We start from the raw sequence: 15,125 nt of genomic DNA, 5'->3' as shown, positions 1-15,125 counted from the left end.
TTAGGTGTACGTGGCTGGCGCCTTAGCCACTTGAGCCACAGGCGCTGAGCCAATAGTGTGTATTTTTTTTAAAAACGCTCACCAGATGTTTCTGATGCAGAGCTAGGTTTGCTACCACTGGTGCAGAAAATTTCAAAGAACTGTCTTTTTCAAAGAGTTTTGCCATCTGCAGTGCATTTTGACGGGGATCAACCTAAGTCCAGCCAGATAAAAACAGAACCTCCTAACCGAATTTCAACAAAACACTTTACAAGGATAATAAACCACAGGTACAAAACATAGGTATCTTCAAATTTAAATTTATTAAGACATTCAGCTATGTCTGTCAGTCTACATCCAAATTTACTACTAAAAATAAAATAAAGTCACATCCCACATTAGGAAAAACACTTTTTGAGCCAAGCCTATTGTATAAATAAATGACTAGTTTCTTTTCATATCAAAAATCCCATAAAAAATTACATTCCCCCCTCCCTGGTTCTACCTGTAGCCATGATGAATGTAAAAATTTAAATATGACACATCCTTGTCAAAGAAAAGGTGCAAAGTCTATTAACAGCTTTAAAAGTGGCATTTGCAGAATGTGATCATACAGTTATGTACTCATTCCCAAAGTGCAAATAATGCCAGAATTTAACACTGTTTTAATCCAGTTGCAAGAATTAAACATTACACAGGATTGAAAAGTACACCCAGGGCCTCTATCAGTGCCCTAAAGCCCTTCCCACTTTGGTCTCCTTCACTAAAGTGGACTCCAAAGTGTTCATTAGAGTTTTAGTTTACTTCACACAGCCAACGAAGTATACAACATATTAACAAAAGTTTCATATACATCAAAATATTGAAGACTCTGTCATAAAGTTCGAGAGTCTCAGATTACATGAATGCACCCTCAAGGCCTAAGTGCCCACCCCCCCTTCCCTAAAGCACATACAAAGTATGAGCGTGCTTCAATCTTTGAGTACAATCAATGCTTCTACATCTTTGATTTCATTTCCATGCTGTGCAAGACTTAATAATCACCTGCCTGAGTTCCAATTAATTAAGGGATAAGGGGGTGGAGAAAAGGGCTGGTTACTACTCATACTTATGATGACGAGAATGGTGTGTCCCATGGAAAGTGAAAGGTCAGTTCTACTTTCGCCTGCTTCTTCCCATGCTGTCCTCATGGTCTTCCTTAGCCTCTTTCAACACTCAAATCTGATTTTATTTATCCCTTACACATCAGGGGCAGTTTCTGGAGTTGCTGAGGTTGAATTTTCTTGGCAAACCTCTACAAAACATCAGCATAGAATATATAAACACATTTTGATTAGCATACATTGCAAAATTTCTCCCACAATGTTAGGGGTCGAAAGCAGGTGATATCCACTGAGAGTACTTCCTGGATTAGATCCTTGGAATGTCAGTTTGCTGCCTGATCATCTCATACATTCATTCCTGAAATCGGAGCATGAATTCCATCTGAGCTTCTCTTCCAGAGTACTGAAGCAACTTGCCTGCTTCTTTTCTTTTACGCTGACTCAACAGGACATGCTTCCTCTTTTGCACTGTGAGGATAATCTCTGGGGTCACAGGCCCCTTCCTGGCTATCTGGTCTTCTGGCAATGTGCTCATTATTGTCCCTAGAACCTTCCTGTATCCTGGTTCCTGGAGGATGCTCTTGGCCTGGGGGTTCAGTACCTTCCTGAAGCATGACATTTTGCTCAGCTCCAGCATGAGGCTGTGGAACTGGCTCAGTTCCAAATCCTGGAAGCTGGGAGGAGTTTTTGAGGTGGCAGTGGCACAGAGGGCAGGTCTCCTGGACATACAGCCATTTCTTTAGACAGCCTGCATGGAAGAAATGACTGCAAGGTGTGATCACAGCAGATTTCATGTCCTAAAAGAGGAAAAGGAAAGACATCTCATAAACGTCTGCTATCTAAAATCTTTAGTACTACCCCGAAAAGTTCTGGTTCAAACATTTCTTTCCCACAGTAGATAATGTCTAACACAGATCTTAGAATAAAACTTACTTTATGTTTGAGTAATAACACTACTGCCATTAGAGACCCCTTTATCCAAATAACACAAGAAGCACAGGCTCAGTAATTTTTTTAAAAAAGAAGTTAAAAACTGAAAAGGAGAAAGAAACTACTGTCTTAACTGTGTTTTGCCTTAGTATGAAATGCAATGGTTATACAAATGTAGCAGTATGATTACTGGGTCTCCTCTGGTATGACATGGGTATAATTAGAACCTCAGAAGATCCGATAAAGACAGGACTTTTTACATACTTAGGCTTCAACACAGCTAAACAGATTACTCCATGATGAAATTAGCCATGATAAATCAGTCATATATAACACCAGGTTACTGGAAGTGGCAATCTCATTAGGGCCAATGCACACTCAGTTTTTAAGATGTTATGTCTGTAAGCCAGTGTTTCTCAACTTGCACCAGAATACTTTTTATGCATATTCCTGGGACACCCCAGACCTACTGAACTGAGCTATCTGGAGATGGAAATTCATAAATCTATACTTACGATAGCTACTCATGTGACTTTTATACACTCACATTGAAATAAGAGTGATATACTTTGCATTAATCTTCCTTACGTTAAGATATTTGAAGAAGGAAGCGGGAGAACAGGAAGTTAAGGTTGTAAAGATATACATGTGGTGAATCAATCATTAATTCTGTTAAAGTCTCAAAACAAGGAGGTGTGAGTATCCCAGAAATTCCTTGCCAAGAACGGATAACACCTGGGCATCAACTTTTAAGCAGAAAGCCATCCAAGGAAAAGCAGCCAGCTGGGAATCTAAGCAGTTTGCTCTCATTTTCTGATATCATATCCTGTGATATCAGCAGGTAGTTGTAGCCGCTCAAAAAAGTGATGTGACAACAGCAAATACAAAAAGAGGTCTCTCGAATCCCAGAGATGGAATATTAGACATCAGCTGTTGAAGCTGATGTGCTTTGTTCTGAGTAACAATGAGGAAACCCAGCACAAAAGAGCAGAGTTCACTTTGATAATAAACAGAGCTAACAGAATGACTCACTTGGAAGTGGGGGAAGGATCTACATTACTCTCAGTTGCCTCAAATGCAAAAACAAATGGGAGACGTCGTTGTACTAGTATCCAAAAGTATGCTCTGATCACAATAAAAAACTTGGTAGTTGCATTCTACTATTAGAAAAATACTGTTCTAGATAGTTTTTTAAACATATACAACTATATAAACATCCCACCTAATCTATAAAAGCAGCCCTAAAGAAAGAACATTCCCTGTATATCACTATCTATAGGTTTATTCCACCAAACTATCCTCTTAAATTTACGAGTGACTTTAAATGCAACATAGTTTCCGCGGCTGTCCTAGTGTCTGTCACATTTCCAGCAGTGTAAGAGGAAAAGCTGCTACTCAGTTACCCTCTTGCACAGGTGACTAATGATTAAACCTTAAGCCTTTCTGTTTTATTTCCAAGGCGATTAAAATATTCTTTAATTTGGAATAGAAAGCAGCCATCAGGCTCTTCGTGGTGCATGTACCATAGACTGCAGACAGGCAAACTTCAGCGGCACACCAATTGCTAGCCTCTACCATAGCCACCCTACACACAAAAATGCCAGCCTCCCTCTCAGATATTCAGCAACCCAAGGGTGAGCACGTGCTCTCTCCACCTAGATTAAGTACGTGAACATTTCTTCCCCACTCTGGGAATACTAGAAGGAAAAGAGTCAGAATCTTGGCACACCGCTTCTCAGGAGTTGCTGACTCCTAATTGATAGTATATTTGAATAGTATGTGTGTCTATTTAGGAGTTAATGTAAAATACACCCAACCTGTTTTTCTTTTATTTATGAGTGAGCGATAATGTTGGAAATAACAATAAATTAGAACTTTAGGGACTAAATTAAAAACTTAACTTAAGAATAAAATGGAAATATTTTATCAGGTCTTTAATAATCTTGAGGCCCATGTTTTTTCTTCCTAGAAATTTAAATTGAATTTGGTTAATGATGTTTACAGTCCCAAGGGATATGCTGTCTGACCCACCCAAATGGATTCTTACTGAGTTACCTGATAACAGATGGCACAAATGTCATTGTGTTTCTCAAGCTGCTCTTTAGTGGCAACAGGTAATGATTTAATCTTATTCACAGCATCCCTGCGGAGAAGAAAGCTCTTCCACCCCAGCTGGGCCCGAAGCCACACATTATAGTAGGAATGGATGAAGATAATCATTGAGCCCATCACTGTCCACTCTCCAAAGATAGTCTCTGAGACACCATAGGCCACCACGCAGAGGGCCACAAGAAACTCCAGCAGGCGGTAAGTGCCGTTCACATAGTAGATGACATCATCCATGTTTTCTACTGGCTCTTTTCTGAATTCCTCAACCATAAATAAGACATAAATAAAAAGTGTTCCTAGAACCTGAAAAGAAAGTATGTATATTAAAAGAGAAAATGATCACTAAGGAACTATTTTTTAATAGGTTTTAAACAATAACGTGCTCTTGCTACTTTTAGGAGAGCTTAAAATCTAATAAATAGGAATACTCAAGAAAAATGTTTTTAATAAATTGAAAAAGACATGAAGTCTAAAAAGAAGACACACCTGGTACAATTAAAAATGTAGGTGATCTTAGTCACCCAGGTATTAGACCCCCAAAAGCCACACCTTTAGACAACTTTCCAAAAACAATACTGATGAGTCATCAGTTTTCTCTGACAATCTTCCCTTTCCTTTATTCCCCAGGTCACCAAATCCTGTCAATTCTATCTTAATTTCCCTCCTTCTATAGTGATTCCTATTATAAAACTCTCCAAGAACTTTTACTTTTTTTTTTTTTTTGAGACAGAATCTCACTATGTTGCCCTTGGTAGAGTGGCGTGGCGTCACAGCTCAGAGCAACCTCAAACTCTTGGGATTAAGTGATTCTATTGCCTCAGCCTCCCAAGTAGCTGGGACTACAGGCACCCACCACAACACCTGGCTACTTTTTGTTGCAGTTATCATTGTTGTTTAGCTGGCCTGGGCTAGGTTCGAACCCACCACTCTCGGTGTATGTGGCTGGCACCTTAACCACTGTGCTACGGGTGCCGAGCCAAACAACTTTTACTCTACAAAGAACAACAAATAAATCTTCATCGTCAGCGAAGAACTTTTACTTCTACAAAGAACAATAAATAAATCTTCATTGTCAGTGCTATATTTCTTTTACTTCTTACTAATCAGGCAGCAAAGATTTGTCTTTAAGTTATAATAAGCTGACCATTCTAGGGCAATGCTTTGTGTACATGTACGTGTTTTTAAGTATATATGGTGTATGTGTGTATAATATACACATGCATCACATAAATTTATATACATCATGAAACTGGATATTTTTGAGTGTTTAGTTTTTTTACTTTTCTTTTTATAGCCACAGAATCTGTGAGGATATTTAATTTTAAAGAGAAACTGAAAGACTCCATTACCTTGGTAAAAGATACAGAGATTAAGTCCTGTCTAGTATTTTAATAATCTGCCCTAACTCCTATGCTAAAAGTATATTTATGTTCTTGTAAAGAGGGTAGAAAGTAATCATGTAAGAGACCACTTACAATCATTAATCTTAAAAAAAGTTTAATTCTTTTCCTAGAGGGAAAATAAGAAAATCAGTTATTATACGAAGTTAATTCAATCTAATCCCAGGCTTACCTGAAGAGAGGTAAGAATGCTGCTGGAAATAATGATAAGAAGCCAAAAATCCATGTGAAAAAACTGGCAAATCATATAAGCCATATAAGCAGGAAATACCAGTAAAAATAAACAAAGGCTCACAGCACGGAAATGCTTCCATAAACTCCTGCAAAAAGATAAAATTATTCTTTCAAAGAGCTTGCCACCTAGGAACACAACCAATTACATCAGCAATTAAAGTGTGGAGCCATGAGTACATTTCCCAAATATTAATACCTGACTGAGCGTCCCCTCCCCTTGCTGTGCCCAGTGGCACCACACTACCCTTCTAGTTAGCTTGCTAAGCTAGTCACACATGCTTAGCATTTCAAAGCCACCACAGTCAATCGCTAGGTACCATCAATTTTTTTTATTTGACAATGGTTTGCTTTCGATTTCATTTCCCTTCCTTGTCAGTTCAAATTATTTCAAGCTTTTGTACTATTAAAGTTTAACAGTTTCAATAGTAATTTTCCCTGTTAGGAAAGGGAGGGAGCATCAGAATTAACGTGTGGTCTTTAAAAAAAAATCTTATGACATCCTCTCCTCACCTACTCCACTCTGTTATGAAAATCTCAGCTGCAACGAGTGCAGTGTCAGTAAAAGAAATAGCTCTCATGTACTAATCTTCATATCTGAGGCATTTGGAGGAAGAGTGGGATGTGACTAAGAACCACTGCCTTTTAAGACCTTCTACTGGCTGGACGTCCACCCTCCTCCAATCTCTGATCTATCCTGGACACCACCAGCCACCAGATTAAACTTCCTAAAGTTCTAACAGTGGTTTTCAACCTTCCTAATGCTGCGACCCTTTAATACAGTTCCTCATGTTGTGGTGACCCCCAACCACAAAATTATTTTCATTGCTACTTCATAATTCTAATTTTGCTACTATTACGAATCGTAAATATCTGATGTGCAGGATATATTTTCATTGTTACAAATGTGTCCCTACACACAGGTTGAGAACCGCTGCTACTATCCTAATATTTTTTAACACCTTCTGGCATTTGAGGTCTTCTCCCAACTTTTCAGTACAAGCTCATCAACATGTGTTCCTCATTATAAGTCAAACTGGTTAATTAGCTGACCCAACAAAACACAAATACTCAACATCCCACTAGAAATGCCTCTGTCACTATTTCTCTAAACCCTTTAGGCTACATTCAAGTTAAACAAATATATTTGGATTTCAGTCAAAATAACTTTAAAGCTCATGACTACAATAAATTAATCTGCTTTTAATTAAATATCAGTATTTGTGGTAAATTCTCAAATCTAGGCAAAGTGTCCCAGAGAGATATAAGTAACATAAATTATCCTTCCTACTTTTAATTATAATATAGGTGGGAAGTAAAAATACCATACACAAAATCAAATGCTACACTGTGTGGTCCTATGATAATCAGTAATTCAGAGAAGAAAGTATGTTAACTAGGTATTTTGGAAAATTAAATTAAAGCTATATACTTTGCAAAGTGTTTTATATCTTTTCTTGCCAAAACAACTATTAGCAGAAGTTAAGGGAAATATGTAAACCTGTCCTTAGGTCTGCTCTGAAATTAAACACAAACAATTTTAATTTTTTAAAGGCAAACATGAAGGAATTACTATAACGCAACTGTACTGTTAGATGTCAAATTATAAATCATTTTAATATGGCAATTTGCCTTAAAATCTTAAATATATTTTTCTACTTTTTTTTTTCTTTCTTTTTTTTTTTTGCAGTTTTTGGCCAGGGCTGGGTTTGAACCCACCACCTCTGGCATATGGGGCTGGTGCCCTACTCCTTTGAGCCACAGGAGCCACCCAATATATTTTTCAAAATCAAGCCAGCTATGATCCATTCATATAAAATACACATATATCTACATACACAAACGTACTTATATACACATTTTAATGTACAAAAATGTTGTCAAGAGTTTTAAATTTATTTCTACATTTTTGATATGTACGTGTATTATATAAACATATGCTTACATATATCCTTACCTAAGTTAAAATCAAATAAAATCTAATTATCTAATTTTATTTATTTTTGAGGCAGAGTCTCACTCTGATGCCCTGGGTAGAGTACCAAGGTATAATAGCTCATAGTAACCTCAAACTCCTGCGCTCAACTGATCCTCTTGCATCAGCCTACCAAACAGCTGGGACTACAAGTGTATACCACCACACTAGGCTTTTATTTTTATCTTTCTTTTTGTAGCCGCAGAATCTGTGAGAACAATGTTTAACTTTAAAAATGTATCCCAAACAAGCTCTACAGCAAGGTCTAAAATCTTTTAATATTTATAGTAACTTACGAATGTATATGACAGGTCTATATTGTAATACTCTGGAAAAGGGAAACTGAAAGGCTTAATTACCTCCATAAAAGCTACAGAGACAGAGATAAGTCTATCTAGTATTTTAATAACCTGCCCTAACTCCTATGCCAAGATTACAGGCCTAAGACACCTTGCCCAGCCTAAAATCAAATTTTAAATAAAATGTAAAAAAAGAACAGGGGAAAATTACTTAGAAACATTTTTCCATTAATAGGTTAAACACTATAAAAAGAAAAAACGTTTTTTCACATTTATGTCAACCGATTTCTAAGAATTATGCCTTTTGGAACTGCTATATAATTTGAATAAGTAGGGCTAGGTGAGGAGGCTCACAGCTGTAATCCTAGCACTTTGCTAGAGACAGACTGCCTAAGACCAGGAGTTCAAGACCAGCCTGGGCAACATAGTGAGAACTCTATACAAAAGTTTAAGTTAGCTGGACAGTGGTGTACACATGTAGTCCTAGCTACTTTGGGAGGCTGAGGCAGAGGAACTGTAGAGACCCCATCTCCTTATAAAATAAAGAAAAAAATAAAATTTAAAAATTTGAGTAAGTAGACTATTGGCCTAACACTCCTTGTTAAAAACTGTACTAAAATTTATAGATGAAATTAGCAATTATCTCTGTGGCTAAAACTATTTCAGACATCCTCTTTAAGTTAAACACTGGACATTAACTATAGCCTAAGCACATTCAGAGACACATTTATAAAGACCTTTTCTGGCTCATGCCCATAGCTCAGTGGTTAGGGTGCCGGCCACTTGCACCGGGGCTGGTGGGTTTGAACCCAGCCTGGACCTGCTAAACAACAATGACAACTACAACAACAACAACAAAAATAGCCAGGCATTGTGACAGACGCCTGTAGTCCTAGCAGCTACTTGGGAGGCTGAGGTAAGAGAATCATTTAAGCCCAAGAGTTTGAGGTTGTTGTGAGCTATGATGCCACAGCACTCTACTGAGGACGATATAATGAGACTCTGGCCCCCACCCCAAAAAAAAGAAAAAAAATTTTTTTCCCTTAACAATTATTTCCTTAATAAAAAAGAAAAGCATTTTATTATCAACTGTCAATATCATTTCTTAATTGTTGTTCTGATTTGATTTTAAGATACCTTTCCTTTCCTTTCCTTTTTTCTTTTACAGACAGAGTCTCACTTTGTCACCCTCAAAAGAGTGCCATGGCATCATAGCTCACAGCAACCTCCAGCTCTTGGGCTTAGGTGATTCTCTTGCCTCAGCCTCTTGAGTAGCTGGGACTACAGGTGCCCGCCACAACGCCTGGCTACCTTTCCTTTTTTAATCACTAGTGCATTCAAATTAATCATAATCCTTGGTCCACAATGTATCATCACTGGTCTGTATGTGAGACATGTGTGCCCTCTTTTTATTTAGTCAGTAATCTAATTAGCTATTTTAAATAATGCAACAAGCATTTATGAACAAGTAATGTCCAGGTAAGGACTGTCCCCACATACAGGTGAGGGCCCAGAGTGACAATGACCCACGTCTAAATATATGGGAGGCTTGCCTATACCATGTCTCCACCCCTGCCCCGTACCACTAGCTTGAATCCTATGTGTTTCATTCTCTTGACTTGCTTTCCTTTTTTGCATTTTGGCTTTATCTATGTGTATTCCTAAAGAGTATATTTTAAAATTGTTTTTAACTTAACAATAATATCCTAGATTATCATCTTTTTGGATTTTTCTTACTTTACATTGTTATGAATCACTCATACTGTCTCCTATGTCACTATTTTTAACATAAGATTATCCCATATTATTATCCATTCTCTGGTTTGATGAGCACCTGGGTTGTTCCTAGGCTTTGCTATTATAAATCGTGCCATGAACATTGTTCTACTTGTCTCCTACTGTACATGTGCAGGAGCAGAATCTCTTGAATATATACCCCGGAGGAGATAATACCAAACTTTTCCAGAAGTGACTGTATCACTTTACACTCTTATCAGTAACACAGCTCTACATTTTCTCCCACACTTAGTAACAGGAAACTTCCTTTCCTCTTTCTCTTCTTTCCTTTTGATTTACTTGTTCATTGCCAATCTGATAGGTATAAAATAGCATCTTACCGTGGTCTTTATTTACATTTTCCTGATCACAAAAGATACTGAAATTCTGTTCATATGCACAAGTGCTTTGTCTTTTACTAAATGCCTCATTTTATTTTTGTCTACTTCTCTCACTGATCCATACGATTTATTTATTCTTTATCAAGAAAGCATACTACAAATACATTTTCCCCATTTGCAAAGATCATTTCTAACTTATCTTTAGGTTTAAACACTGCTATTATTCTTAATAGTTAAGTTGGGTGTGGTGGTATGCACCATAGTGCCACCCACCTGGGAGGCTGAGGCAGAGGAATTGTGTGAGCCCAGAAGTTTGAGACCAGCCTGGACAACATAGTGAAACCCCATCTTTAAAAAATTTTCTTTTTAAAATTAGCTAAGTGGCACATGCCAGCTACTCAGGAGACTGAGGTGGGAGATCGCTTGAGCACAAAGTTTGAGACTATAGTGAGCTTGTATCACTGTACTCCAGCCTGGGTGACCAAGTCAGACCTCGGCTCAAAAAAAAAAAAATTTAATAGTCAAATGTATTAAATCTTGTGTTTGATAGTCATATCACTCTCAGTCTTTCACAGTCAGTTCTGTCAGTGTAAGAAATCTTCTATTTGGAGGTCCAAAATCCTAATCTATGTGGGGTTTTTAACTTTTTCTTTTTAACATCTAAGTCATTAACATTATGGAATTGTTTTGTTTATAGTATAAGACAGAAAATCGTTTTTTTTCTAGCTCCTTCACAGGCTAGTATTACCTATCCCTACTATATGATATCCACTTCTGTCATATGACCAAAGTTCCAAACATATATGAGTCTGTTCAGGGGCTCTCTCTTCCTCTGGTCACATCTGTCCTTGAGCCAGCATTGCAAATGCTATATAACATCTCCTGCTATGAGTAAAATATTTTACCTTTCTAAAATTGCTTGATTTATTTTAATATTAGGATTATGCTGACCTCACAGAATGAGATGGCAGTATTCTTTCTACTATCTGAAAGTTATTTTGTTTAAAATAGAGATAATCTGTTCCTTAAAAATTTGGTAGAACTTGCTTGTAATGCCACTGGGGTCAAGAAGTTTACTAACTGCTTAAACTTCTTTAACAATTATAGAACTACCCAAACTTTTTAGTTATTCTTGAGTCAGCTGTATTTTCTCATAATTTTTCCATTTCATTTGTTTTATTTATCTACTTTTTTGAGACAGACTCTCACTTTGTCACCCACAGGAGAATGCCATCACATCATAGCTCAGCAACCTCAAACTCTTGGGCTCAAGCAATCCTCTTGCCTCAGCCTCTCAAGTAGCTGGGACTACAGGTACCCACCACAATGCCAGATGGTCTCAAACTCCTGAGCTCATGCAATCCACCCACTTCGGCCTTCCAGAGTGTTAGAATTACAGGTGTGAGCCCCATTTCATTCATTTAAAAAAGTCCTGGCATGTAACTGTTGATAGTATTCTCTTATTGCCACAGGCAATGGTGGAAAAGAAGAACAGAACCTAGCAATTCATTCCTATTTTTCCTCTCAAAACCCAGAGGGCAGCCTCTCTGTCTTAGGCTAATGCCCCTGAAGCCACAAGTAACAACACAGACACCCAGCTGCACCAAGTGTCTCAGAGTGTTCCTTTCCCTCTAAACTTCCTCTGCATCTCATTTTGGGGGAAGCCAAAAGTGAGGCAAGTTCAGCATACTGGGAGGGACCACACTGGATCTACTGGTTCTTATAGTAAGGAAATTATATATTTTTCTTTCTCTTTTCCAAATTTTCTATATATGATTAAAAATATTGTTGGATACAAATCCACTATTAATTTCACTTGGTCCCAGAAGGTGTCAAGAATTTCCATTATAACCTCACTAAATTGCAATTGTCTGAAACACTATCAAATGTGGCTGTTACTCCATAAATATCATTCTTTACGATTCTCTGACAGCCTTTCTTCTTCTCATGTTCATTTGCATTTCAGTTAGTGCTTTCCCTCCTTCAGCATCACACAGGTTAAAACAACACATTATTTGTTATGTTTACTGAATTACAGGTGTGAGCCCCATTTCATTCATTTAAAAAAGTCCTGGCATGTAACTGTTGATAGTATTCTCTTATTGCTTATATATGCTATTTTTAATTTTAAAACTGGACAACTATTAAATTTATCTGCAGAAGAAAAAGTTGATTTATAATTACATGGCCTTTGATATGACTTTTAACCATAGTAATCTTGAAAGAAAAAAACACGAGAAAAGTCAAACAAGTCAAATATCTCATATAGAAAAATAAAAATGTAAACTTATTGAACTGACCTAAGCTAATACAATTATCTATCCATTTTCTGTCTATAAACATTCCCTGAATCTTTATACGACAAATTCATGTAAAGACTATTACATGAATTAAAGCATTATCAAGAAGTTTCTTACTTATCTCTAGATGCTCCCAGCGCCAAAACAATAGGATCTGCAATCTCCAGCATAGACTGCAGGATAGAAGCCACGACAATGAAAAGGATAATACTGAGCAGGAAAGCCCGGTGCACAACCTGCAGTTCTATCAGCCCGGTCTGCACTGCCAGGATTAACAGCGTTACTCCTTCTGTCATGCCCCTAAAACAAAGCAGTAATTTTCAGAAAAAATAATCCAAAGGCTTAGACTGCTGTTACTGATCTTTGAATCTATTCTGACTTAATTCAGATTAAAACCCTGATCAGTATATTAACTTCATGTTATATAACATTAATATAATAATAAAGTTAAAATATCACTACACATGCTAAAGTATAACAGCTATTAAGCATACAATGAGGAAAAAAGTAGTAATTTCTAAAACAAATAAAAGCTTTCTAACCAGACTTTTTTAATAACAAGGCAAAGCCATTCTTAGATATCCTCTAAATTGTAACTATTAACATCATGTGCTATAACCTTATTCCAAAGACACAATAATAGGTAAATGTCTTCATAATCTTGGAGAGGGAACAGTCTCTTTAAATAGATGATAAAAACCAGAAGACAAAGGAAGAAAAATACAAATACAAATGTTAATTGAAATTTAATTTTCATATGGAAAATACACTATTAACAAAGTCAAAAGACCTTTTATCCTATTAGCTTGATTTGCAAAGAACTCTCTCTTAAATAAGAGAAGAGCTAAGGATAGGCACAGTTTTTAAACTACATATTAGCAAATATCTCAGAGTTTGATGACACCACAAAATGGTAATATGAGCACACACTCACGTTGAGATGTATACAGAGCAAACCTTTCTGGAGAATAATTTGCTAATAAATTTAAAATGTACATACCCTTCAACTCAATAATCCTGCTGGTAACACTTTATTCTATGGATATATTATAAATATTAAGATATTTGCATAAAAGAAAATATGGTGAATAATGGAATAAGTTATTTGATACTATGGGGATGCAATAAGCAAAATCCAAACTCTGAAAAACTCTGTAGCATAAACAGCCTGGTATCTTCAACACATAAAACACAGAGAAAAATACAGATACAGCAGGGACCAAAATGTTAAAAAACACTGAAGAAACCCATCAATCTATTGCAGTATGGGCCTTATTGGAATCTTGCTTGAGCAAACAAAATGTCAAAAATTTTTTGATAATTGGGGAAATTTGAACACCAAGTGGATATGTGATACAAGGGAATTCTTTTATTAGAAAGAATCATTCCATTGCAGTTATATTTTTCCAAAACCTTTAAAGACTGAAATGTTTATGGGTAAAATTATTTTATGTCAATTAATAACCACCTACAGCTGCTTTTTACCTTTGGAGAGAGGAACTGGGAAGGAGGAAAACGGAGCTATAACTTGTCGTTTTTATACTTTTGAATGGTATGAATTTTGTAAACTTACACATGAAGTATTTTTCTCTTTTGATCCCTCTTCACCTTTATCCCCTCCCATTTTAAAAGTCTTACCTTGGGACAAGCAGTAATGTTATGGACCATAAAGATTTTAGGACTTTAAGAAGGCGTAATATAAATGATGGATTTTAAGAAGAGGTTATATAAATTTATATAAGTGAAACCATTAAACTCCTATTTAAGATAACAAACTGGGAGAAGTTCTAGGAATAGATTTCCTAATATGTTATCATAGTGATTAAGTAAGTTAGCCATTCTACATTCTCATTAATTCATCATTTGAACCTTCAATAAATATTCAAAGTATGTTCAAAAATATTAAAAAAAAACTTTTTTGGGGGGTGGGATGGGGCTGGATTTGAACCTTCCACCTCCGGCATATGGAGCCGGCGCCTTATTCCTTCAAGCTACAAGCGCTGCCCCTAAAAAATCTTTTAAAAAGTATCAAATACTGTATAGAAATCAGATTTAACTGGAATACGCTTTAAAACTTCAAATGGGAAAAAGCAAGCTTCTGAAAATCTCTTAAAGAAATCTGGGAAAGGAGAGTGCCCAACACTTAGCACAATATACATACAATAAAAATACATCTTTTTTGACATGTTTAAATTTTTCGTAGTACTTTGGTCTATGCAACCATTAAAAAAAAAAAAAACCTCAAAATCTCCATTTCCTCTAAAATTCATCAACCAAAGAAACTCATTGTTACTTCTTTAAGTTATCTGTAGTTTTAAATTTCTGATACATTCAAGGAAAGAACTTACCGATTCATGGCAGGATCATTCATGAAAGCTCGATAACCCTGCAAGTAAAACTTGCAGAGTGTCAAAACACCCAAAGCAACAAAAGAAACCGTGAAGACCAAACCCAAAAGAGAATAAGGAGTGCTACAGCATTCAGCAATACTGGAAAAAAAGGAGGAGGGGGGGAATTAGTAGACATTAACTTTCCATTTGGAATAAAAATATTTTAAGGCTTTAAAGCAGGGGTCCTCAAACTTTTTAAATAAGGGGGCCAGTGCACTGTCCCTCAGACTGCTGGAGGGCCGGACTGCGGGCCCCGGGACAAGACAGCTGCTAAGCAGGACAGGCAGAGGCG

The 15,125-nt window shown here is 36.7% G+C and overlaps 1 protein-coding gene across 2 annotated transcripts in view; it reads right to left on the bottom strand.

Moving 5' to 3' along the window:
- Positions 1-283: 283 nt before the first annotated feature.
- The window catches only part of RNF145 (ring finger protein 145), a 54,517-nt gene continuing 39,675 nt past the window's right edge, over positions 284-15,125 (bottom strand). For both annotated transcript variants that reach the window (XM_023515346.1, XM_003781994.3), the window contains 5 exons: positions 14,792-14,932; positions 12,561-12,743; positions 5,694-5,841; positions 4,068-4,424; positions 284-1,879 (listed from right to left, as the gene is read on the bottom strand). In XM_023515346.1, the coding sequence (XP_023371114.1) occupies positions 1,514-1,879; positions 4,068-4,424; positions 5,694-5,841; positions 12,561-12,743; positions 14,792-14,932 (1,195 nt within the window). In that variant the 3' untranslated portion in view covers positions 284-1,513. The remainder of the gene's footprint in view (positions 1,880-4,067; positions 4,425-5,693; positions 5,842-12,560; positions 12,744-14,791; positions 14,933-15,125) is intronic.

Source organism: Otolemur garnettii, unplaced genomic scaffold (genome assembly GCF_000181295.1).
Source record: "Otolemur garnettii isolate 467f Iridium unplaced genomic scaffold, OtoGar3 scaffold00003, whole genome shotgun sequence".
Lineage (NCBI taxonomy): Eukaryota > Metazoa > Chordata > Mammalia > Primates > Galagidae > Otolemur > Otolemur garnettii.
The sequence above is the reverse complement of the archived record's forward strand: the minus strand, read 5'-3'. Positions and strand labels throughout refer to the sequence as shown.